Here is a 26,868-nt window from a genome sequence, read left to right on the forward strand (position 1 = left end):
GATTCAAGCAATTGGCGAGCTTTAGCTTTGATAGTTCCCAACTTGTCACTGAACATGCTGACTAATTCACCTTCACCTGATATTGCCAATATGGCTGTTATTACAGATGTTGGGCAAATCAGCAAATCAGCTGATGCTAACCTCCTTACACTTCTCCACAGACAACTCTTTGCCCCACTACAGCAGTCATTGTAACCTATACTTTATTGAAATAGTTTTCAACAGTTATTGTTTTTTTCTTTATTTCATCTGAAAAACTGAAATCCAAAAACATCCCTCACATCCAATTTAGCTCAGACGGGAGAGCGTTAATGCGATCATCTGATGGTTTAACCGCAATACCTTAAACACAAATTGTTAAACAGTGTATCTGTATAAAAAAGTTGTGGTTAATCTTTTGCTTTATGTGTGTTGGATGCACCTACAAGTCACACTGAGTTCAGCTTTATTACTCTCAGTTTCAAGTTATACAGTAGAAGACAAACCCCTAAGGCAACACATTTTTGTTGGAAATAGCCCGATGTAAGGGTCAGTTAAAGACCAAACATTGGCTTAAGGAACCATACACCGTTAAACCATTTAATGGTTGTCCAAATAAAAAATGGAGAAAAGGTGTGTAACAACTGATGCTAGGATTCCACCAGCAAGGCTGGCAGGTCAGGGAGACCATTTCAGTATTGTGTAGAGGAATTTCTGACTTTTATACCATATTTTGCGTCTGTTGAATTCCTAAAAGAAAATCTGTTAAAAAGCCTTAAGAGGTCTGCTCTTTTCTTTTTTTTCCTATTCAGAAACAAAGGATCATATGTAGGGGAGAGTTGAAGTTGTAGTCGCTCTAACCATTATACAAAATGTTTTGATTGTTTGTTATGGCTAAGGGATCCAAAGTTGTTGTGGAGCAAGCAGTTCCAAAACAACGAGACCTTGACACATGAGGGAAACATACAGTATAAAAAGCCAGTATACCAATATTTGATATGATTTGCATGAATTTGCTTGATTCTGGATCCTTTGGAGGATGCTGTCTGTTTGCATTGGCAATTCAATCCAACTTGTACTTTTGAATATGGGTAATTAAAACTTTTGTACTAAAACCACTTTGTTTGCTGTTTAAGTTTCAGGGACATCCACCACAATTGTAAGAGCCACAGAAGGCTTAATAGTAATAAGGATTGATTTAGAAGCTCACAGAGTTGTGCTGAAACCCGGGGTCGAACCAGGGACCTTCAGATCTTCAGTCTGACGCTCTCCCAAATGAGCTATTTCAGCTATACAAATGCATTTTGGGTTCACATATTCAAATCCAAACAAGGTCTGCCCTATTGGTGACTTTTGAGGGGTGGAAGGAGGCCTTTTCAAGGGGATCTCAAAGGCTAGTATTGCTCTGCATAACAGGTACTTGAATCCCATCCATCCATCTTCTTCCGCTTATCCGAGGTCGGGTCGCGGGAGCAACAGCCTAAGCAGGGAAACCCAGACTTCCCTCTCCCCAGCCACTTCGTCTAGCTCTTCCCGGGGGATCCCGAGGCGTTCCCAGGCCAGCCGGGAGACATAGTCTTCCCAACGTGTCCTGGGTCTTCCCCGTGGCCTCCTACCGGTTGGACGTGCCCTAAACACCTCCTAGGGAGGCGTTCGGGTGGCATCCTGACCAGATGCCCGAACCACCTCATCTGGCTCCTCTCGATGTGGAGGAGCAGCGGCTTTACTTTGATTTCTTCCCGGATGGCAGAGCTTCTCACCCAATCTCTAAGGGAGAGCCCCGCCACACGGAAGCTCAAAAAGAATGTCTTACGCTCCATGACTGAGCATTTCAGGGTCTCTAAAAAATTTACCAAAATGCTTCTAAAGACTGTTTTACTTCAGAGAATGTTATGATTGTTGCAAGCATTTGGCAGATGTTTCAGAAATGTTCAAAAGTTCTTAGGAGGCTAATAATTAAGTCTACAAGTGTAGATGAACCATGCTTAAAAAAAAGGCAGTTTAAACAGTAAAGTGCCATGACCCGGAGTTTAACCAGTGTTGCTGTGGCCACAACACAGAGTACTAACCACTATACTGTCACAGCTGTAGCAAAACCTTTTGATTGATAATGTGTTTGCTCCCCTGATGTCTAATGTTAAACGATCTTCTCAAGCCACATTCTGTTTCAACGACATCATGGAAGAAAATCTCAATCCGTGTGCTAATACTTAATGTTCTGAGGAAATATTTTGGTTTTACTCCATTGTGGTGTAAAGAACAACTGTTAAGATGTAAAATAGTCACATTTATATTGTTGTGGTCACCTTTTTTCTCACCCACTTTATTCTGATTGCCCCGAGTAAAATAAACTGCCCAAAAAATTGTAGTGAATATTGTTTTAGTTCAGTTAACAAACAACAGCACACTGGCCGGGAGTTGAACCTGGAATTTTCAAGTCCATAGTGAGACACATTCGCCATCGCATCACTATCCCTATGGGAAGAAACATCTTACTGTAGGACAGGTTGTACATCGTAAATATCGTACGCCAAAACAACACACAGTTTATATCCTCAGGATCTAAGACATTATTTTGATTCTTATTTGAACGACATCACACAAAAAAATTAATGTAGAATGAGTGAGAATGAGGGAGGTACGGTTTTTGGGTTGGTGCACTAATTGTATGTGTATCTTGTGTTGTTTGTCTTGATTTAATGAAAAAAAAAAAACAGCAACAGGTGATCCTTCGAGTCAGATTTGAACCAGCGACCTAAGGATTTCAGCATGAGCAACTACAGTCCTCCGCTCTACCAGCTGAGCTATCGAAGGCTAGTGTCACCTAACACAAACTTTGATTTTTGAGTAATTTTATTATCAATCAATCAATCAATAAAAGTTTACTTATAGCCCTAAATCACAAGTGTCTCAAAGGGCTGCACAGGCCACAATGTAATCCTCAGCTCAGATCCCAAATCAGGGCAAGAAAAAACGCAACCCACTGGGATGACAATGAGAAACCTTGGAGGGGACCGCAGATGTAATTTAAAAATATATCAAAATGAGGCCACGTCGTTGAATGTTAGGGATATTGCATACAATGTTAGGGATATTGCATACAATTAAACTTCATTTAACCTGCCTGAAACTCCCTGAACCATCTTGCTGGAATACCCTGTTGTGTACCTTATTCAGGCATTTCGCTGCTAATCTGACTTTAACAAAAGTGGCTGACTATTTGTCTCAACTGACCATTAAACTTGTGTCCCCAAGGCATTTGGCTCGAACATGTGGGGAGCATCCAAGTTAAATCCAGCTCAGAGTTGGCAACTTTGGGAGAGTGGCTTCTTTTTGGGTCAAAACCTTCTTACTTGATGACGATGTAAAAGTGGCTTGATTGTCAATAATGAGGTTTGTGTTCAAGCAATTGGTGAGTTGAGCTTTGACAGTTCCCAGCTTGTCACTGAACATCCTAACTAATTCACGTTCATCTGAAGTTGCCAATATGGCTGTTCTCTTAGATGTTGGGCAAATCAGGTTTGAAGCTGGGTACCTCAAACAGCAGAGCATCACACTTAATCTGAGGGTCCAGGGTTTAAGTCCTGATGCTAGTCTCTTTACATTTCTGCAAAGACTTCACTTAGCAGTCCTGTAACCTGTATTTAGTTTAAGTAGTTTTCAAAAGCAACCAAAAAGATGCCTTACAACCACTTTAGTTCAGGTGGGAGAGCGTTAAACTGATCATCTGAAGGTTAAGACGCAAAGCGTTAAAGTTGTTTGTGTATCTGTATGAACGTTGTGGTTCATCTCTTGCTGTAAGTGTGTTGGATGCACCCTCACGTCACACTGAACCCAGCTTTACTACTCTCACTTTCAAGTTATACATGTTTGTTTAGTTTTGAATGGGTTTGAGATTGATAGCAAGGTTTGCAGTATCACCAACAGTGAAGTGCCATCAAGGCACTTCAGTGCTAGCAGTGGCGTGAACGTCCAAAGAGTTAGACAGGCTGAGAAAAAGAGCAGTGATTATTGTATCACACGCACCTTGCTAATTGCAGAAAAGTCCTGTCAACCAGCTTGTCACATTTAAAAATCTGATTTTGAGGTTATTTGCTCAGTTTACGGCCATACTACACTGAGCATGCCGGATCTCGTCAGCTCTGAGAATCAGGCCTGGTTAGTATTTGGATGGGAGAGTGAGCGGGAATACCATGTGCTTTACGCCTTTGGCAATGCACCCTTTTGCTTTTCTTACAACGGTTACAGGAACTTGCCATACTTGTCAATACAGCTACATATTGCTCGTCCAAACAAAACCTTGCTCCTCTGAAAGAAAAAACATGATACAACCTGCCTATCATGTGATTCTACCATGTTGGCAAAATACAAACACACGATATATTTACATTTATAACACATAAAAACATGGAATTAAAAGTGAACGGTACCCATCCCTAACAGCAAGGAAACTAATTTACAAATACAAGTTCATCAAACACAATACTCCACTATGGAGTTGTTGTTATATTAAAATGAGAAACAAATCCATCTTTGTACAGCAATGGTTTGAAAAAGGCATTTGGTCGCTGATGCACTTATGTGATAAAAGTATTTTATTATTTGAAGATTTCATTAAGTACAACCTGCAAACAGACAAAATATTTTAAACAATTATAAAGGCTTTTGTTTAAAATATTGTAATTACAGTAAATCTTTTTTTTTTTTTTTTAATTCTTTACCATTTCTTCTGCACTGTATTTTATCTGGAACAAAAAAAAAAAAAAAAAATACTCATTATTTGAAAGTTTCGATTCTTCCAAACGCCAAGGAGTTCCATCCATCCATCCATTTTCTACCCGCTTATTCCCTTTGGGGTCGCGGGGGGATCTGGTGCATATCTCAGCTACAATCGGGCAGAAGGTGGTGTACACCCTGGACAAGTCGCCACTTCATCACAGACGCCAAGGAGTTAATTTAAGAAAAAAAAAAGCCCCAGATTGACAACTTAAAATCATTTTTAAGATGTTGTTTTGCAATTGGATACAACACTTGTTCGTTCTGTGATGGGGAAACAAAACAGTTTATTTTATGACTGAAATTAATGAATGAAATCACTGTGAGACGATGTAAAATATCAGCTTTTGCCTGACATTCCAAACTTTGATTGATATTGATGTTGTAAAAAATGTCTAAAACACAATAAGGGATCTTTCTGTGTGGAGTTTGCATGTCCTCCCCGTGACTGCGTGGGTTCCCTCCGGGTACTCCGGCTTCCTCCCACCTCCAAAGACATGCACCTGGGGATAGGTTGATTGGCAACACTAAATGGGCCCTAGTGTGTGAATGTGAGTGTGAATGTTGTCTGTCTATCTGTGTTGGCCCTGCGATGAGGGGGCGACTTGTCCAGGGTGTACACCGCCTTCCGCCCGATTGTAGCTGAGATAGGCACCAGTGCCCCGCGCGACCTTAAAGGGAATAAGCGGTAGGAAATGGATGGATGGATTTTTTTTAATCCACAAATGTATGTTTGTAAAAACAAAACCATCCTTCCACAAACAATTTAGACGTATTCTCTCACTTTTTATTGCATAAAGGTATAAGTACATACATATTAAGTTAAAGTATAAAACAATCACAACACAATCATCAAAATACAAACGAGAGTAATAAAGATAATTAATAAAATGGATTACAGATACCCAACAAATGAGTCATAAAGTCACACATTTCAAAATTGTATAAAAGACAACTGTTCAAATGATGTATAAAGTAAATAATAATATGCTTCCTGAAGTGGTCCAGAAGATGTTTCAGATGTGAACCAGTAAATATGTATATCATATAAAGGTGATTATCTATGGTATCATTAACAATTACAAATACAAATATGTAATACTTTCATATTTCAAACTAATCTATAAATGTACGAGCATATTAAAAAGATTGTTACACAAACAACAATGTCACACATATTATATGTGCTGATGTTGTTAGAAAGTCAAAATTAAAGTCTTGACAGTTTATTTCAAATCCTGCAGTTTCATTTGCTGCTGCTGTTCTCACCAGCACACTTGTGTTTCTTACACTGGTACTTATAAGAGAATCTTTCACCACACACACTGCAACTCAACACTTTCTCTCCTGGGTGTCTTCTCATGTGTCTAACAAGGTTTGATCCTTCATAAAAGCTTCTGTTGCAGATTGGACAGGAATGTAATTTTTCACCAGTGTGTGTTCTCTTGTGTCTTTCCAAATTCTGACTTTGTGTAAAACCTTTCCCACATGTTGAACAGGAAAAAGGTTTTTCACCAGTGTGTGTTCTCACGTGTCTTTTCAAACTCTGAAGTTCTGTAAAACCTTTACCACAGGTTGAACAGGAAAAAGGTTTTTCACCAGTGTGTGTTCTCTTGTGTACTTCCAAATTGTTTCTTTGTACAAAACTTTTACTACAGATTGAACATACAAAAGGTTTTTCTCCGGTGTGTATTCTCATGTGTCTTTTCAAATTGTGACTTTGTGCAAAACCTTTACAACAGAGTGAACAGGTAAAAATGTTTTCTCCAGTGTGTGTTCTCATGTGTCTTTTCAGACGACAAAGGTATTTAAAAGTTTTGTCACAGTGAGAACATGTGAAGTGAGTGTTGTCAGTGTGACATGTCTTATCATCTTTAGAGTCTTCATCATCAGTGTCAGGAGAGTGTGACGTTGTGTCCTCACTATCTGATAGTGGAGCTAAGAGCTTGTCTGCTTGTGATCCTCCACAGTGGTCTCCATCAGCTTCTGTTGTCATGTGTTGTGTTGAGCTGCTGCTTGGAGGCTCCGCCTCTTTCTTCTCCTCACTTTCACCTTTGACCTCATCATCTTCACTCTTCACAGGGACACCAGTCCCTGGGAACTCCTCTAACCATTTAGGCTGACTGATGTGGTGTTCCTTCTCTTCCTCTTTAATGTGCAACAGCTCTTGGTCCTCCTCTTCCTCTTTAAAGTAGGGAGTCAGAGGGTCCTCCTCTTCCTTTTTAATGTGAGGTGTCAGTGGATCATCCTCTTCCTTTTTGATATGTAAGATCAGTGGGCCCTCCGCTTGCCCTTTAATGTGAAGGGTCAGTTTAACATTATGGGTCTGTGGCGTCTCGTATTTCTCTTTAATGTCGGTGGGCTGTGGCTCCTCTCTTCCCTCCTTAATGTGTTGGGAATGTGGTACCTCTTCTTCCTTATGTATGTTGGAGGACTGTGGTTCCTCCTCCTGCTCATGAGGTGGAGGTTCTTCTTCGACATCTGCGGGACAGGAGAAAACAAACATTCTTTAGAAAAGTCCAGCTTTGCTCAGTCACATGAGACATTGTTTCCCCTCACAGCAGTCAGGGTACTTCCAGATGACACATGAAGAAGACCTTCAGGGGAATGCGTTCCCAGGCCAACGTCCAATCCACTTTATTCATATAAAATCATCCTAAAAGTCATTCCTGCAATCCTTAATGGTAGACGCCATACGTGAAAGTGTTTTGTTCTCCCTCTGAATAAGTCATACACACACAGGAAATAATGTACCACATGCCAAGCTCCACGCAGTAGTACTAGTGATGAGCTCCCCCTGCTGGTGGACAATAATTAGTCATTTTCACATTCATTTTTAGAGACGGGTCTGCTCTAAAAAAGCATGAGCACAGTCAACATGTTGGCCGAAAAAGATGACATCTGTTTTGCTTTCATTTAGATAGTGTGACCACAATTTAACCGGGATGAAGTAATCAGATTACTGACTACTCCTTCAAAAGATAACTTGTTTATCTTATTAATAATAGTAATAATGGATTAGAGTAATTTAGTGTGTTTCTGGACACTCAAATTGCGTTTGAGTGAGAACTGAGAAGGCATCATTCATGCAGTCCACACATTCAATGTGGTAAGCTACATTTAATAATAATAATAATAATAATAATAATAATAATAATAAGAATAAGAATAAGAAGAAGAAGAAGAAGAAGAAGAAGAAGAAGAAGAAGAAGAAGAAGAAGAAGAAGAAGAAGAAGAAGAAGAAGAAGAATCAATTCCTGAAGGAATTGTGTGTGAACTCTACAATGCTGAAGTTGAAATGAAATGCAGACATAATGTAGTATGAATGTAAGAATAGTTTGAATGTTGGAATGGTTTGAATGTTGAAGAGTTGGAATTTCCAGGAAAACTGGAATTTGCTTTAAAACTTGGGAACATGTTAGTTTGAATGTCAAGGATGAGTGGAATATGTTGATGTTGAAATGGTTTGAATAGGTTCATATCAATGGTAACTTCCTGGAAATTTTGGAATTTTGGGAAAAGCGGGATTTTTTTGAAAATGATGAGCATGAACTAGTTAAATTGGTCAGTGTTGGAATTGTTTAAATCTGTCAAGAAATGTTGAAGTAGTAACAGTTTTTTAATTGAATAATTGTATTACTGAATTTTGGAAAAACGGGAATTTTTTAAGTTCCTAAAGCAACTTGTTTTTTTTGTCCTGACTAAAAGGAATGTTTTGACAGTGGAACGGTTTAAATGTGAAACGAGTCATCGGTATATAGAGGGTTGGAAATAAGGTTAGAAAAATATAGGAATGCCTAGAAATTTGTTGAATGTGGAAAAATGGTTGTTTGAATTTCCAAGATGAATGGAATGTGCTGAAGGTGGAATGGTTTGAAAAATGTGGGAATTGTGGAAGTTAGAAAAATGTATAATTCATTTTGAACGGGGAAAATGTCCCTAAAGACCAGGAATTTTAGGAACTCCAGGAATGTTTTTAAATAAGTGTTGAAAGGGAGCACACAGTTCCTGAACAGGCTGAATATGTTGAAGTCGGAACGGTTTGAATCGGAGGAAAAATGGGGGAGTTGTTGAACTTTGACTTAATTAATTTCAATGGAAATTTCATGGAAATTTTGTCATTTCGGGAAAAGGGAGATTTTTGGGAAAATTGTGAATGTTCTGAACGGTGAGTGTTGGACTTTTTCACATTGGTCGAGAAATGTTGAAGTAGTAACATTTTTAATTGAGAAATGGTATTATGGAATTCCTGGAATTTCGTGAAAACGGGGAATTTTTCGAAGTTCGAAAAACCACATTTTTTTTTTGCTGATTGGGTTGAAAAATGTGGAAGGAGTCGTCGCCAGAAAAAAGGGCCAAGAAAGGGTTTGAAAAAATGGGAATTCCTACAATTTTTTGGAACTTGGAAAAATAATAGATTGAATGTCCAGGATTAGTGGAATATGTTGAACGTGGAATGGTTTGAATCAGTTGAAAAATGTGTAAATGGTAGAATTTTGAAAACATGCCAATTGATTTTGAATAGGAAATATTACTAAGCAATTATGTATTCTTGTTTCAAGCTAGTTTAGTGGCTAGCTTAGCACTTAGCTTGCCCGTCCTTTGTGTGTAACATGTTTAGCCTTGTTCTACTGTCCTTCAGTGAAAATACTACTTGTAAGAAATGTAATGTATTTGTTGCAATGGAGGATGGTTGAAGGTGTGATGTAAGAAGATGCAGTTAGCTGTCAACTAATTCCTCTAGTCGGCCAACTGAACATCAAAAATACAAATCAGCGGTTAAAAATCTGGATGTTTGGGGTCTTTGTGAGTGGAAACAATTGTATTATGTCCCATACTAAATCAGAGTTTTAAGGTTTGATGAACATGATAGCCTAGTAGTACAAAGTTTAGTTTCTACACAGTTTGGGGTTTGTAAGTATGTAAGTAAAACTGCATCTGTTGTCTTATGTCAGTTTTGTTCAACTAAACTCCTATTTGTTAAACCTTTGTACAAGTTTAAAAACGATCGTAGTGCTAATTTTTGTTAGCCTGTCAATGTGTACGTCAATTGTATGTTAGCATTAAGCTAGTGGCGCAAAAGCCAACCTTTATCAGTAGAAGCATTTAAGTCTCACCTTAAAACTCATTTGTATACTCTAGCCTTTAAATAGACTCCCTTTTTAGACCAGTTGATCTGCCGTTTCTTTTCTTTTTCTCCTATGTCCCACTCTCCCTTGTGGAGGGGGTCCAGTCCGGTCCGATCCGGTGGCCATGTACTGCTTGCCTGTGTATCGGCTGGGGACATCTCTGCGCTGCTGATCCCCCTCCACTTGGGATGTCTTCCTGCTGGCTCCGCTGTGAACAGGACTCTCGAACAGGACTCTCGCTGCTTTGTTGGATCCGCTTTGGACTGGACTCTCGCGACTGTGTTGGATCCATTATGGATTGAACTTTCACAGTATCATGTTAGACCCGCTCGACATCCATTGCTTTCCTCCTCTCCAAGTTTCTCATAGTCATCATTGTCACCGACGTCCCACTGGGTCATCATTGTCACCGACGTCACACTGGGTGTGAATTTTCCTTGCCCTTATGTGTGCCTACCGAGGATGTCGTAGTGGTTTGTGCAGCCCTTTGAGACACTAGTGATTTAGGGCTATATAAGTAAACATTGATTGATTGATTGATTATCCTGTATGGGTGTATTGTGATGTGTCTTCTTTCATCCATCCATCCATTTTCTACCTCTAGGCCCTTTTCATTTACCATGAATTGATTAACGTGAACACCGACTTAAACAAATTGAAAAACTTGTTCAAAAAACACCCGGATGGCCGCCACCCAGACTTGACACGTGGAAGAAGAAAGAAATTAAAAAAAATAACAGAAAAAAGCCTCCCTCTTTGGAATCTAGTGCCATCTACTAGTAAAAGTCTCAATCAATCAATCAAACAGGGGGGCGGAAGGCGGGGTAAACCCTGGAAAATTCCATAAAACCTTTAAACTATTTTTAAAATGTTATCCTAATTAAAATGTATCCTCCAGTTTGTGGCTATTATAAGGCATATTTCCTGAGGATATGCATTTTTACAGCATGTTTTAAAGAGATAGCATTCTGGGTATATTATATTGATCAACTAATTCTTATTTAGGGGGCTTAGTGAGCGGAATAGAGGCGCTCCCATTGACTCCATTGTTAGAATTAGGATAGTTAAGGTTTTGCTAACATTTGTTTAGGAATTAGAATACATCAAAAATAAAAACATGTTATTGTCTTACATCAGGGATGTGATTGGTAGGCAGAGTTTAAAAAAAATCTGATCCCCTTTGATAATTTTTCTACATCCTGTGAATGGGTTGATGCTGTGGTGAAAGTGAGAACATAAATACATGTTGGGAAAATGCGAATTTCAGCAAAAATGGATGGCTGGGAAACTTTTTAAAACCTGGTTAGAGATTGTTGGTGGTAAACCCAGAGAGGCATGTGTGTGTTATAAGATGATGTTAGAATCAGCTTTATTATTTAGGTCAAGGGGGCTCCGTCATGGAGGCCGCCCCAGGCCCAGCTCTGACTTGTTCCACTACTGGTCATTGTGATTATATTATATATTCCAAATGTCATGTTCTTGTTATTAATCAAATATAGTATTAGTAAACATGTGAGAGTAAAAAGTCAACAAACCTGTTCTGTGTAACACCACTCGATGTTTCTTGACAACAGCGTCCAGTAGTTGATTGTAATCCTCTTTTGTTGTAGAAAGTTCCGCCTCGTATTCTGCTATCGTTCTTTCTAACACTACAAATATTTCTTCAACGGCAGCAGTTAGTCGCTGATCCACCAACGCTCTCAACATTTGTAATGTAGACATTTTCACACAATCACAACACTTTACTCTCACACTTGATCTCTACTTAGCGATGTGTTGATAACTTCTGCATCTCTTTGTTAGTAGCTAACAAGCTAAGCTAACTAGAGAGCTAAGCTAACTAACAAGCAAAGATAGCACAAGAAGCGGCACAGTGCTTCTAGCGCATCGATACGACTTTATCCTTTACAAAAGGATCAAAGGTGTATTTTATACGACGTCAATATTTCAAACTGGAGAACAAATAATAAGACTGACTTATTAGCGTCCTGCTCGCGGCTTTCTGCGTCAATGTGCTTTCACGACAGTTAGCACACTTGACGTTACAAAACAGTACTGCTCTGTTCTGCCGCCTTCCCTTTTTATTTTTTTTTATAAACCTTTATTTATAAATCTGCAACATTTACAAACAATCAATAAATAATAATAATCAAAATAAGTACAAAACAATACAAAACAGCCCCAGGGGGTTGTAAACTCAATAATGTAACTAAAATAGAATTATATGTAAAACATTTGAGCTTTATGGAGCTATTACCATTGCAGTACAAAGTATTCATTGTTTTGCAGAAAAAATTGCCGAAGCCAAATTTGTCAAGTGTCTTGAAGATACATTCATGTGTTTTCTCTTCGTCCACTCGGATGTGACGTCATTCCCAGCTTCCGGCGTAAACGGAAGGCAGCAGTGTGCCAACTGTCGTGAAAGCACATCAACGCAGAAAGCCGCGAGCAGGACGCTAATAAGTCAGCCTTATTATTTGTTCTCCAGTTTGAAATATTTATGTCGAATAAAATCCACCTTTGATTTTTTATTCAGGGATATAGTTGTCTCGATGCGCTAGAAGCACTGTGCCGCTTCTCGTGCTATCTTTGCTTGTTAGTTAGCTTAGCTCGCTAGTTATCTTAGCTTGTTAGCTGCTAACAGAAGACACAGAAGTTATCAACACATCGCTAAGTAGAGATCAAGTGTGAGAGTAAAGTGTTGTGATTGTGTGAAAATGTCTACATTGTTGAGAGCGTTGGTGGATCAGCGACTAACTGCTGCCGTTGAAGAAATATTTGTAGTGTTAGAAAGAACGATAGCAGAATACGAGACGGAACTATCAAGAACAAAAGAGGAGAACAATCAACTACTGGACGCTGTTTTCACGAAACATCAAGTTGTGTTACACAGAACAGGTTAGTTTGCTTCTTACTCTCACATCTTTACTATCTTTGTATTTGATTGTTAACAAGAAAATGACATTTGGTTTAATTGAAGTGAGTGGAGTAGCCTTGTCAAGTGAAAGTAAACAATCTGGCATGCAAATGAAAGAACATTCATGGAACAGAGTAATGATTAAAGAAGAACATGGATAAACAACAGAAAATATTCCTAGGTTTTGGTAGAGGTAGTTTAGCAAATCTAAACAACAGCAAGCTTAAAGTTACTTTTTTTGTTTTTGTTTTTTTACAACAAAATATTAATAGATCATCACCGGCTTGCTTATGTTTTAATTGGTGGTTAAACAGAACATATACATATTTTTAAAACATGTTTTACAATGACTAATTATATTGAATAAAAATGCTTAGGAATTAGTTAGGCGTTCATGCTTGCAACTAACAATTTGCAGTCATGTTGTTGTAGAATATATATTCAATGATAACTGGGGATGTACGCTTGGCTTTTTTTGGTGCTACTAAATGAAAACATTTAGTAACTTGGAAAACTACTCAGTGGCCCAGTGGTTAGAGTGTCCGCCCTGAGATCGGTAGGTCGTGAGTTCAAACCCAGCCCGGGTCATACAAAAGGCTATAACAATGGGACCCGTTACCTCCCTGCTTGGCACTTAGTATTAAGGGTTGGAATTGGGGGTTAAATCACCAAAAATTATTCCAGGGCGCGGCACGGCTGCTGCCCACTGCTCCCCTCACCTCCCAGGGGGTTATCAAGGTTAATGGGCCAAATGCAGAGAGTAATTTCGCCACATTTAGTATGTGTGTGACAATCATTGGTACTTTAACTTTAAAAAATACCAACTGTTCTTAATAACAATTAAAATACTAGCACTCATACAACATACACATTAAAGGCCTACTGAAACTCACTAATACCCACCACACAGTCTGAAATAATATGATGAAATATTAACATTGCAACACATGCCAATACGGCCTTTTTAGTTTACTAAATTGCAATTTTAAATTTCCCAGAACTTTTTTTCTTAAACACGTCGCGTAATGATGTGTCGTCACGGGCTGTTATGAATATGAGCGCTGCGCACACACACAGCTAAAAGTCGTCTGCTTTAACAGCATAATTACACAGTATTTTGGACATCTGTGTTGCTGAATCTTTTGCAATTTGTTCAATTAATATTGGAGAAGTCAAAGTAGAACAATGGCGTTGGGAAGCTAAAGCCTTTAGCCACACAGACACACGGTGAGTCCTTGTTTAAAATTCACGGAGGTGAAGCTTTTCTATGGATCACAGCGAACATGGATCCCAACCACTTGTCAACCAGCAGGTTTCGGTGAGAAAATTGTGGTTAAAATGTCGCCACTTACCGGATATCAGCTGAGCTTGTGCCTCCCGTAGAGCTGCCGTCGACTTCCCCGAGACACTGCGTGTCAACACCCGGCCGTGGGCGTACACTTCCGAGTATCAGGTACTGTTAAACTCATTAAAACACTAGCAACACAACAGAAAGATAAAGGATTTCCCAGAATTATCCTAGTAAATGTGTCTAAAAACATCTGAATCTGTCCCAATGCAATCACATATTTTTTTTAACTATTTATTTATTTATTTATTTATTTTTCCTAGTCGTTCGCGATCAATATCCTCAAACACGAATCTTTCATCCTCGCTCAAATTAATGGGGAAATTGTCGTTTTCTCGGTCCGAATAGCTGTTTTTGTTGGAGGCTCCCATTAAAACCAATGTGAATATATGAGGAGCCATCAACATGTGACGTCATCGTCTGCGACTTCCGGTAGTTGCAGGGCTTTTCTTCAGTTGGGAAATTTATCGTGGATGTTCCCTACTAAATCCTTTCAGCAAAAATATGGCAATATCGCGAAATGATCAAGTATGACACATGGAATGGACCTGCTATCCCCGTTTAAATAAGAAAATCTAATTTCAGTAGGCCTTTAAGACACATGTGCACTCATACTAATAAGAACTCATTCAGCTTTTTATAGCCAAGTAATATTATACAAGTATAGTCCACTACCATGTATCAGTAACATAACACGACTGACAGCACGTGCATCTACATTACTGATCATAATGCCACTTATACAAACCCCGTTTCCATATGAGTTGGGAAATTGTGTTAGATGTAAATATAAACGGAATACAATGATTTGCAAATCCTTTTCAACCCATTTTCAATTGAATGCACTACAAAGACAACATATTTGATGTTCAAACTCATAAACTTAATTTTTTTTTTGCAAATAATAAATAACTTAGAATGTCATGGCTGCAATGCCAAAGGAGTTTGGAAAGGGCATGTTCACCACTGTGTTACATCACCTTTTCTTTTAACAACACTCAATAAACGTTTGGGAACTGAGGAAACTAATTGTTGAAGCTTTGAAAGTGGAATTCTTTCCCATTCTTGTTTTATGTAGAACTTCAGTCGTTCAACAGTCCGGGGTCTTCGCTTTCGTATTTTACGCTTTATAATGCGCCACACATTTTCGATGGGAGACAGGTCTGGACTGCAGGCGGGTCAGGAAAGTACCCACACTCTTTTTTACGAAGCCACGCTGTTGTAACACGTGGCTTGGCATTGTTTTGCTGAAATAAGCAGGGGCGTTCATTATAGCATTGCTTGACAACGTATGTTGCTCCAAAACCTGTTTGGACCATTCAGCATTAATGATGCCTTCACAGATATGTAAGTTAGCCGTGCCTTGGGCACTAATACACCCCCATACCATCACAGATGCTGGCTTTTGAACTTTGCGCCTATAACAATCCGGATGGTTATTTTCCTCTTTGTTCCGGAGGACACCATGTCCACAGTTTCGAAATATAATTTGAAATGTGGACTCGTCGGACCACAGAACACCTTTCCACTTTGCATCAGTCCATCTTATGCGAGCTTGGGTGTTGTTGATAAATGGGTTTGGCTTTGCATAGTAGAGTTTTAACTTGCACTTGCAGATGTAGCGATCAACTGTAGTTACTGACAGTGATTTTATCAAATGTTCCTGAGCCCATGTGGTGATATCCTTTACACACTGATTTCGGATTTTGATGCAGTACCACCTCAGGTATCAATGGTCCGTAATATCATCGCTTACGTGCAGTGATTTCTCCAGATTCTCCGAACCTTTTGATGATTTTACGGACCGTAGATTGTAAAATCCCTAAATTCCTTGCAATTGCTCGTTGAGAAATGTTGTTCTTAAACTGTTCAACAATTTGCTTACAAAGTGGTGACCCTCGCTCCATCCTTGTTTGGGAATTACTTAGCATTTCATGGAAGCTGTTTTTATACCCAATAATGGCACCCACCTGTTCTCAATTAGCCTGCACACCTGTGGGATGTTCCAAATAAGTGTTTGATGAGCATTCTTCAACTTTATCAGTATTTATTGCCACTTTTCCCAACTTCTTTGTCACGTGTTGCTGGCATCAAATTCTAAAGTTAATGATTATTTGCAAAAAAAAAATGTTAATGAGTTTGAACTTCAAATATGTTGTCTTTGTAGCATATTCAACTGAAAATGGGTTGAAAATGATTTGCAAATCATTGTATTCCGTTTATATTTACATCTAACACAATTTCCCAACTCATATGGAAACGGGGTTTGTATAATATCAGCACTCAAACAACCATTTCCAGTAACACACATGTGCACTCATACTAAGAAGAACTCATTCAGCTTTCTAGAGCCAAGTAATCCTATAAAATTATAGTCCACTAGCATGTATCAGTAACAAAGTCTGTAAAAAATCAGATAATGTTAAAAGCAGAATATCATCTACTATACATGACTTTTACCACAAAATGATCTCACTACACACATACATTACATGTACACGCACATTAGATTTGTGTGTTGATCTAACGCAGGGGTCTGCAACCTTCAGCATACAAAGATTCATTTTAGCCCATTTCCCCCCAAATAAAACCTACCTAGAGCCACAAACTCTGTTAGATTCCTAAAATGACGATAACACCACTTATAGTTTTGTTACACGTGTGCTATAGGATTTATTAAATCAAACACATATTTGATTTATTTCTGGGTATAACAAAGCAAATCATCAAATTATTTTGAACATTAGAAAAAAAATACCTTTTTCCTTCCTTTATTAATTAATACAAAAATAAAAATCAACTCATTCCAACATTCTGAAAGCAAACAACTACAGCATATTTATTTGACTAAATATTGAAAACAACTACCTAGTCATCATTAAAAACAGCAAAATAATAAAAATGTAAGTAAATAAAATGTTTATCTTTTCTGATCCGTCCATTGTTAGGGGTTGACTGCTAAAAACAATACAATTGCATGGCAGCAAGAGATGTCGCATAAGGGCTGTGACATACATTTACATCGACAATATATTCATATGTGTTTTATTTTCCTATGACAAGATCCCAGAACTCTCCAAAATAACAACTGTTAAATTCAAATGAACTGACTAAATAAAATGAAATATAATAGATCAAGTAACCATTATTTGTTGTCATTCGATTTCAAAGCCAAAGGGAGGCACGGCGGAGGCATGAAAGAACCGCATGCGGCTCCAGAGCCGTGGGTTGCAGACCCCTGATCTAACGGTAGCTATCGTTGAATATAGATTCAATATACCGATTGTAGCTGAGATAGGCGCCAGCGCCCTCCGCGACCACGAAAGGGAATAAGCGGTAGAAAATGGATGGATGGATGGATAATTAGAAATTGTGGGGAATATAGACACTAAAATGTTCTGTTAAACCACTAGTGGTAACAAAACCTATCCTTAGGTGTTCTTAATTTTTTTGTTGAAAAAATGTTACAGCACAATTTGCAAACAGCTGAGTCCCTTTTCAAAATTATGAATTTATTACTAACCTGCCTGAATAAGTTACATTTCTAATTATTATAATCAAATGACATCAGTCATTTCCATGAGATTATTTTCTAATAATAGTGTTTTGGCCCACTTACAATGTAAATTACAAAAAAAAAAATTTTTTTCATGAGTTGTGTACTAGTATTGTATGTCCTGCTTTGGAAATAATTTGTACCCTTTCAGATATCGCATTTAGTTCCCATTAAAACATTCACATGTTGCACAATGAGATGTAAGCATGGGATCATGTGTACTGTACATTCATAAATATTTCTGTATGTATGATATATATTTGTATCGGTATTTCTTTAAAATAATAACAGTATTTCTCGATTAATATTTATAAATTAAGATTCTTAATTAATGACACTACAATAAGCACACATTTGATTGGTACAACTTTTTGTGTGTCTGTAAACGCATCAAAATCAGAATCAGAAAAGTTTTTATTGCCATTGTTTGAGAACGGGTTCACAAACTAAGAATTTTACCTGGCGCAATCGTGCAACATAAAAGACATATAACACAGAATATAATAATATGAGCTGTAACTGAGCTATCAGATCCTGTTATTGTTCCCGTGTCTGATGGCCAAGGGGAAAAAACTGTTTAGATGGCGGGAGGTGTGGGTCTGGATGGACCGTAGTTTCCTTTCTGAGGGAAGATGGGAGAATATTTTGTGTCCAGGCCAGGGTGAGAAGAGTCAGCTGTGATCCGACCCACACGCCTCCTGGTCCTGGAGGAGAACAGGTCCTGGAGGGGTGGGAGTTTACAGCCAATCACCTTCTCAGCAGCACGTACCATGCGTTGCAACCGATGCTTGTCCCGGACTGTGGTGCCGGGGAACCACACGGTGATGGAGGAGGTGAGGATGGACTCTATGCTGGCTGAATAGAACTGCACCAGCATCTCAGCCGGCACTTTCAGTTTTTTCAGTTGCCGCAGGAAGTACATCCTCTGCTGGGCCTTCTTGATGAGGGAAATGACGGTCGGCTCCCACTTGAGGTCCTGGGTGATGGTGGTGCCCAGAAAACGGATGGAGTCCACAATGAAGAGTCAATCAGGGTGAGGGGGGATGTTGGGGCTGTGACTTTCCTGAAGTCTGTGATCCTCGCCACTGTTTTCTGGGCGTTCAGATCCAGGTTGTTGAGGCTGCACCAGGACGCCATTCGGTCCACCTCTCTCCTGTAGGCAGACTCGTCGCCATCAGATGAGCCCAATGAGGGTAGTGTCGTCTGCAAACTTGAGCAGCTTCACCGACTGGTGACTGGAGGTGCAGCAGTTTGTGTACAGGGAGAAGAGCCAGAGGGAAAGTACACAGCCCTGAGGAGTACCAGTGTTCGTGGTTCGACTGTCCGAGACTATATTCCCCAGCCGCACGTGCTGTCTTTTGTCCGTCAGGAAGTCATTGATCCACCTGCAGAGGGAGTCGGGCACGCTGAGCTGGTAGAGCTTGTCTTTTAGCAGTCCAGGGAGGATGGTGTTGAAGGCAGAGCTGAAGTCCACAAACAGGATCCTCGCGTAGCATCACTGGCTAAGTGCCATTAGTGCATGTGTTTGTACACGTGGGAAAGAGCGAGGGGGTGCTGTTGATATGACAACGTTGGTTTTGGTCTGGTTTGTGCGGCAGAAAATGACCAGTTTTGCTAGATAGGAACATTTTTACCAATGTTTTGGTCATGTGTTTATGGCCGACAAGAGTTTTGCTCAATAAAGGGATCGCTGGAATTAAAGGGGAACATTATCACCAAACCTATGCAAGCGTCAATATATACCTTGATGTTGCAGAAAAAAGACCATGTATTTTTTTAACCGATTTCCGAACTCTAAATGGGTGAATTTTGGCAAATTAAACGCCTTTCTGTTTATCGGTCTTTTAGCGATGACGTCAGAACGTGACGTCACCGAGGTAATACAGCCGCCATTTTCATTTTCAACACATTACAAACACCGGGTCTCGGCTCTGTTATTTTCCGTTTTTTCGACTATTTTTTGGAACCTTGGAGACATCATGCCTCGTCTATGTGTTGTCGGAGGGTGTAACAACACTAACTGGGAGGGATTCAAGTTGCACCACTGGCAAGAAATCTGCCGCCAGACCCCCATTGAATTTGCCAGAGTGTCTGCACATTTTACCGGCGATGCTAAGACAGACATGGCACAGAGATGTATGGATAACCTGCAGATGCATTTGCAACGATTAAGTCAACGAAACCACAAAGGTGAGTTTTGTTGATGTTGTTGATTTATGTGCTAATCAGACAAATTTGGTCGCACCATGACTGCCAGCTAATCGATGCCAACATTCTACGCTAATCGATGCTAGCGTGCTATTTACGCTAGCTGTATGTACATTTGAAACTAGATACCCACATTTAATGCGAAACAAACACTTTCCAATCGACGGATTTAAGTTGCTCCAGTGTCACAAGATGCGAAAGTCCTGATCGTTTGGTCTGCAAATTTTACTGGCGATGCTAATAAGGCAGCCATGCTATGGGCCACTTCATTAGGTACACCCATGCTATGGCCGAATAGCGTCAATAGCTATTCGCTTTATAGCTTCAATTGCTTCTTCAATTTTGTTTTCGCTATCTGCCTCCATACTCCGACCATCTGTTTCAATACATGCGTAATCTGTTGAATTGCTTAAACCGCTGAAATCCGAGTCTGAATCCGAGCTAATGTCGCTATATCTTGCTGTGGTAACCGCCATGTTGTTTGTATTGGCAGCACTATATGACGTCACAGGGAAATGGACAGTCGCATCGCAAATAGCGAAAATCAAGAACTTTAAAGCTTTTTTTAGGAATATTCCGGGAGGTGTAACATTTTGAAAAAAACTTCGAAAAATAAAACAAGCCACTGGGAATTAATTTTAATTGTTTTTAACCCTTTTGAAATTGTGATAATGTTCCCCTTTAAAGCGTTTCGACACGCATTCCAATAATTGAACAGTGATGACGAAAACTGTTTTCTCTGTTGTGACCGTCAGTTACATTGAAAATTGTTATGCGCTTATTTTTTAGTGAGATTTTTTGAGTGACATATATTTGACGTATGCAGAGGACACATTAGCAGTGCGCAATTGCGCAGGATTAGAGGGAGCGTTGATTGGAAGCACAAAATATGAACTGCAGATTTCTGCTGAGCAGCAATAGCATACCTTTTTCTTTTGTGGCATTTGTGTGTTCTCTTTCCCTGCATTTTGACTCAGCAGAAGCAGCATGTATGCGCAGACGTCGTTTAAGCAACAGAGAAAGACATTCATCATTTTTTTCATCATCGCCAACCGACTATATTTCCTTACCGCACGTCCCCTTAAAGTTAAAATCCCATCGACATGAATGAGCACAACGTGGAGCAGTGGAAACGTGACTTTATTTAGTATTTTGAGTTGTTGAAATGAAATCCACAGTGACTGGCGAATTGTTTGAGTAGAAGCTAAGCGAGAGGGGTGATGCTATGTACACATGGCTACAAATGCAGCTTACCACCACCAATGTGTGAATGTTCAGTGAATAAATGAAGGGCTCTAAATTCTCTGTGAGTGCTTCGAGTGTTTAGTATATAGAAAAGTGTGATATAAATCTAAACCATTATTATTATTAAGGATACTGCTATCTGTATTTGTTGTTCCAACTGACCGATTGAATTATGACACGCTGTCACATTCCTTTTAGCTGCTTCCACTACACATAAAAGTCAGCGCTAAATGATGACAAATAGGGAAGCAACACCACACAAAAGTTTGTTACATAACAATATTTTCTTCTCAAAGTAACTCACAAAGTGTCATTTTGAAGTGAACACACTTTTCTCATGACGAGTCACGGCCGTGTTTTATTAACCGTCCTCCTGGCGATCCATTAATCCAGAGGCCAATTACTACACGCACACACATACATTGGTAGCGCAACACTCAATATGGCTTCCGGTCCATCACTCAAATACGTCCGTGTGCAACATGAATACAAAAAATTCCTATTGTACCTGCAAACTCACATAACACGCTACTTGATTGTGTTAATTTTTATAATATATTTGATATGATGTATTTATGTAAAAGGTATGTGCTGCCATACATATATATTTTTTTCCAGCTGAGTGTAATTATAATGAATAGAACCCCATATATACAATATGTATATATATATATATATATATATATATATATATATATATATATATATATATATATATAAACATATGTACATATATAAATGTATATATATACATATATATGTACGTATATATTAAGGCTGCAAATCTTTGGGTGTCCCACGATTCGATTAAATATCGATTCTTGGGGTCACAATTCGATTCAAAATCGATTTGTTTTTCACTTCAACACGATTCTTGGTTCAAAAACTCTATTCATTCAATACATAGGATTTCAGCAGTATCTACCCCAGTCTGCTGACATGCAAGCAGAGTAGTAGAATTTTGTAAAAAGCTTATATCATTGTAAAGGACAATGTTTTATCAACTGATTGCAACAATGTATATTTGTTTTAACTATTAAACTAACCAAAAATATGACTTATTTTATCTTTGTGAAAATATTGGACACAGTGTGTTGTCAAGCTTATGAGTTGTGATGCAAGTGTAAGCCACTGTGACACTATTGTTCTTTTTTTCATTTTTTTTTATAAATGTCTAATGATAATGTCAATGAGGGATTTTTATCAATCAATCAATCAATCAATCAATGTTTACTTATACAGCCCTAAATTACTAGTGTCTCAAAGGGCTGCACAAACCACTACGACATCCTCGGTAGGCCCACATAGGGGCAAGGAAAACTCACACCCAGTGGGACGTCGGTGACAATGATGACTATGAGAACCTTGGAGAGGAGGAAAGTAATGGATGTTGAGCGGGTCTAACATGATACTGTGAAAGTTCAATCCATAATGGATCCAACACAGTCGCAAGAGTCCAGTCCAAAGCGGATCCAACACAGCAGCGGGAGTCCCGTTCACAGCGGAGCCAGTGGAAAACATCCCAAGCGGAGGCGGATCAGCAGCGCAGAGATGTCCCCAGCCGATACACAGGCGAGCAGTACATGGCCACTGGATCGGACCGGACCCCCTCCACAAGGGAGAGTGGGACATAGGAGAAAAAGAAAAGAAATGGCAGATCAACTGATCTAAAAAGGGAGTCTATTTAATGGCTAGAGTATACAAATGAGTTTTAAGGTGACACTTAAATGCTTCTACTGAGGTGGCATCTCAAACTTTTACCGGGAGGGCATTCCAGAGTACTGGAGCCCGAAATGAAAACGCTCTATAGCCCACAGACTTTTTTTGGGCTTTGGGAATCACTAATAAGCCGGAGTCCTTTGAACGCAGATTTCTTGCCGGGACATATGGTACAATACAATCGGCAAGATAGGATGGAGCTAGGCCGTGTAGTATTTTATACGTAAGTAGTAAAACCTTAAAGTCACATCATAAGTGCACAGGAAGCCAGTGCAGGTGAGCCAGTACAGGCGTAATATGATCAAACTTTCTTGTTCTTGTCAAAAGTCTAGCAGCCGCATTTTGTACCAACTGTAATCTTTTAATGCTAGACATGGGGAGACCCGAAAATAGTACGTTACAGTAATCGAGACGAGACGTAACAAACGCATGGATAATGATCTCAGCATCTTTAGTGGCCAGAATGGAGCAAATTTTAGCGATATTACGGAGATGAAAGAAGGCCGTTTTAGTAACGCTTTTAATGTGTGACTCAAAGGAGCGAGTTGGGTCGAAGATAACACCCAGATCCTTTACCGTGTCGCCTTGTTTAATTGTTTAGTTGTCAAATGTTAGAGTTGTATCATTAAATAGAGGTCGGTGTCTAGCAGGACCGATAATTAGCATTTCCGTTTTTTTGGCGTTGAGTTGCAAAAAGTTAGCGGACATCCATTGTTTAATTTCATTAAGACACGCCTCCAGCTGACTACAATCCGGCGTGTTGGTCAGCTTTAGGGGCATGTAGAGTTGGGTGTCATCAGCATAACAGTGAAAGCTAATACCGTATTTGCGTATGATGTCACCTAGCGGCAGCATGTAGATGCTGAAGAGTGCAGGGCCAAGGACCGAACCCTGGGGAACTCCACACGTTACCTCAACGTAGTCCGAGGTCACATTGTTATGGGAGACGCACTGCATCCTATCAGTAAGATAAGAGTTAAACCAAGACAGGGCTAAGTCTGACATACCAATTCGTGTTTTGATACGTTCTAATAAAATATTATGATCGACTGTATCGAAAGCAGCGCTAAGATCGAGGAGCAGCTACATAGATGACGAATCAGAATCCATCGTTAGCAATAGATCATTAGTCATTTTTGCGAGGGCTGTCTTCGTGGAGTGATTTGCCCTGAAACCGGATTGAAAGGTTTCACATAGATTGTTAGACGCTAAGTGTTCATTTAACTGCTCCGCAGCAATTTTTTCGAGGATTTTTGAAATAAAGGGAAGGTGAGACACCGGTCGGTAGTTTACCATGAGGTCAGGATCGAGGTTAGGTCTTTTAAGAAGAGGATGAATAACCGCTTTTTTGAATGCTAGGGGAACAGTGCCCGAGGAAAGTGATAAGTTTATAATATTTAGCACTGGTGGACCTAATAATACAAAGAGCTCCTTGATCAGTTTCCCAGGAAGAGGGTCAAGTAAACCTGTTGTTTGTTTTATTCCATTTACACGTTGTAACAATTCCTCTAATGTTATTTCCTCAAAACAAGAGAAACTATTTTGGAGGGCAGTATCCGCCGTATATACAAACGTGTCAGTGTTAATAGAACCCAGTTGTAGCTGGGACGCATTGTCTTTAATCTCCTTTGTAATGACTTCAATTTTTTTACTAAAGAATTGCATAAAGTCGTCAGCTGAGTGGGTGGAGCTACTGGAAGGAGTCCCTTGTTGGGTTAGCGATGCTACCGTACTAAACAAAAATTTAGGATCGTTTTTATTACGGTGGATGAGATTTGAGTAGTATTTAGCTTTAGCTAAGGTAAGCATGTGTTTATAAGTTATTAAACCATCACTCCATGCTTGATGGTGCACGTCAAGTTTAGTCGTGCGCCATTTGCGTTCCAGCTTTCCACATAATAATTTCTGAGCTCTAGTTTTTTCTGTAAACCACGGGGTACGCTTTTTTGGAGCCTTTTTTAACTTTAGCGGTGCTATGTTATCAATGGTTTCGCGCAGGGCGTGGTTAAAGTTGTTAGTGAGGTTATCAATAGAGCCCACATACTTTGGGAATGGTGCCATTACCGAGGGCAGTAGGTCAGCAAGAGTTGTCGTTGTGGCCGTATTAATGTCACGGCTGCTATAGCAGTTATTATTATTATTAGTTTGCCGAACATGCGTCTGAACCTCAAATTTTATAAGGTAATGATCGGACAATACTTTAGTATACGGGAGTATCGTAACTTTGGAAACGGTGATACCCCTGACAAGCACTAGATCTATCGTATTACCGTTGCGATGCGTGGGTTCATTTATTATTTGTGTGAGACCACAGCTATCAATTATAGTCTGGAGCGCTAAGCACGGTGGGTCCGATGGGGTATTCATATGGATATTAAAGTCCCCCATTATGATTATATTATTGGCGTGTGTCAGTAGATCAGCAACGAACTCTGAGAATTCATTGATAAAGTCCGAATAGAGCCCTGGGGGGCGGTAGATAACAGCCAGATGTAGAGGGAGCGGTGTGACAGACCTCATAGTAAGCACCTCAAACGATTTATATTTATTATTTATGTTAGGACTAAGGTTAAAGTTTTCGTTGTATATTAGTGCGACCCCCCCCACCCCTTTTCAGAGGACGAGCAATATGCGCATGTGTAAAGTTAGGAGGACATGCCTCGTTTAGCGCAAAAAAGTCGTTTGGTTTAAGCCAGGTTTCGCTGAGACCGATGACGTTAAGATTGTTGTCTCTGATGATATCATTAACTAACAACGTTTTGGGAGACAATGGTCTTATGTTTAAAAAACCTATATTATAGGTAGTGGGCTGTTTAAGGGAATTTTTGATCAAATTATCCGTAGTAGCAATATTAATAATGTTGTGTTTATTATGCCCAGTGCATTTATTATAATTACGACCATATCTAGGAATTGATACGACGGGAATTTTCCGATTGTTTGTTTGTTGCTTTGATAAACTGCATGTATCATAGTTAGCGACCTCGGTAAAACACATGTCCAACTCTGAAACACTCAAAGCAGAAAAAACTTGTTCTAATTTAACTGACTCCTTACCCAGACCAGTAGTCTCGCATTTTCCATTTAAATCCGGCTTCAGGATGGAGGGAAGTGGTGTTCTGTGGGGATTAGCCTTCTGCTTTGTTTTTAGCCCCTCTCGGCATCCGCGTTTCCGATCACACCGCTGGCGTCTGCTCCGTAGACGGCCCCCGCTGCTACTATACTCCCCTGCTTCACAGGCCGCTGGGTGTAGCCGTCGACGTATTCCTGTGCTAGTTAGCAGGCCTAGCAAGCACGCGTCTATCAGTCCAAAACGGCCCGATATGTCCACATCCAGAAGTGTCTGGCGGTCGTACGTGATCACGGAGTGACCACGATGTGAGCCAGCCACAAAGTTTGTAGAATTGTCCGGTATTTCTGCCAAATGTTCCATATTTAGGAGGAGCTCCTCGATGTCGCGGCCCTTCCGGGCGCCGCCATCGTCACTGCAATGCTGAAATTATAACTAATATTGATACTGTTGTTGACAATATTCATTTTTGTTTCACTACTTTTAGTTTGTTCTGTGTTGTGTTTTTGTCTTCTCTCAATTGCTTTGTTTATTGCAGTTCTGAGTGTTGCTGAGTCAGGTTTGGAATTGGTTTTGAAATTGGATTGCATTGTTGCATTTTGTTGGATTGATTAAAACAAAAAAATCGATTTTTAAAATAAAAATCGATTCTGAATCGCACAACATGAGAATCGCGATTCGATTTCAAATCGATTTTTTCCCACACCTCTGTCACAGTTATTTGTTGACGAACCCCAAAATGGAGAGATGGAGGCAGGCATGGAGTTAGCAAACATGATTTTAATATAAATACTAAGACAAAACCAAACAAAGGGTTCAAACCAAAAGCGCGCACGTGGGCGGATAAAGAACAAAAGGCCTTTAGCATAGAAACTAACAAGAAACAAAAAGGAACTTTAGCATGGAAGCTAGAGGATAACA

The 26,868-nt window shown here is 39.6% G+C and overlaps 1 protein-coding gene and 1 non-coding gene across 2 annotated transcripts; both read right to left on the reverse strand.

Moving 5' to 3' along the window:
- Window positions 1–1,196: 1,196 nt before the first annotated feature.
- On the reverse strand, window positions 1,197–1,269 carry trnaf-gaa (transfer RNA phenylalanine (anticodon GAA)). The gene has a single exon. It is a non-coding gene; the product is annotated as a tRNA-Phe (tRNA).
- A 4,246-nt stretch (window positions 1,270–5,515) lies between these two features.
- Window positions 5,516–11,920, reverse strand: LOC133545344 (zinc finger protein 436-like). The gene is made up of 2 exons (XM_061890833.1): window positions 11,420–11,920; window positions 5,516–7,236 (listed from the first exon to the last, which is right to left on the reverse strand). Exons 1-2 carry the CDS (start codon window positions 11,604–11,606, stop codon window positions 6,002–6,004), a joined length of 1,422 nt encoding a protein of 473 aa, XP_061746817.1. The 5' UTR covers window positions 11,607–11,920; the 3' UTR covers window positions 5,516–6,001.
- Between the last annotated feature and the right edge of the window lie 14,948 nt (window positions 11,921–26,868).

The sequence above is a fragment of the Nerophis ophidion genome, linkage group LG28 (assembly GCF_033978795.1).
Source record: "Nerophis ophidion isolate RoL-2023_Sa linkage group LG28, RoL_Noph_v1.0, whole genome shotgun sequence".
Classification (NCBI taxonomy): Eukaryota; Metazoa; Chordata; class Actinopteri; order Syngnathiformes; family Syngnathidae; genus Nerophis; species Nerophis ophidion.

Coding starts and splice junctions, on each gene's coding strand:
- LOC133545344 (XM_061890833.1), bottom strand. CDS start 11,606: ATGTCTACATTACAAATGTTGAGAGCGTTGGTGGATCAGCGACTAACT. Junction 7,237..11,419: donor AGTGGTGTTACACAGAACAG/GTTTGTTGACTT, acceptor CCTGTCCCGCAG/ATGTCGAAGAAGAACCTCCA.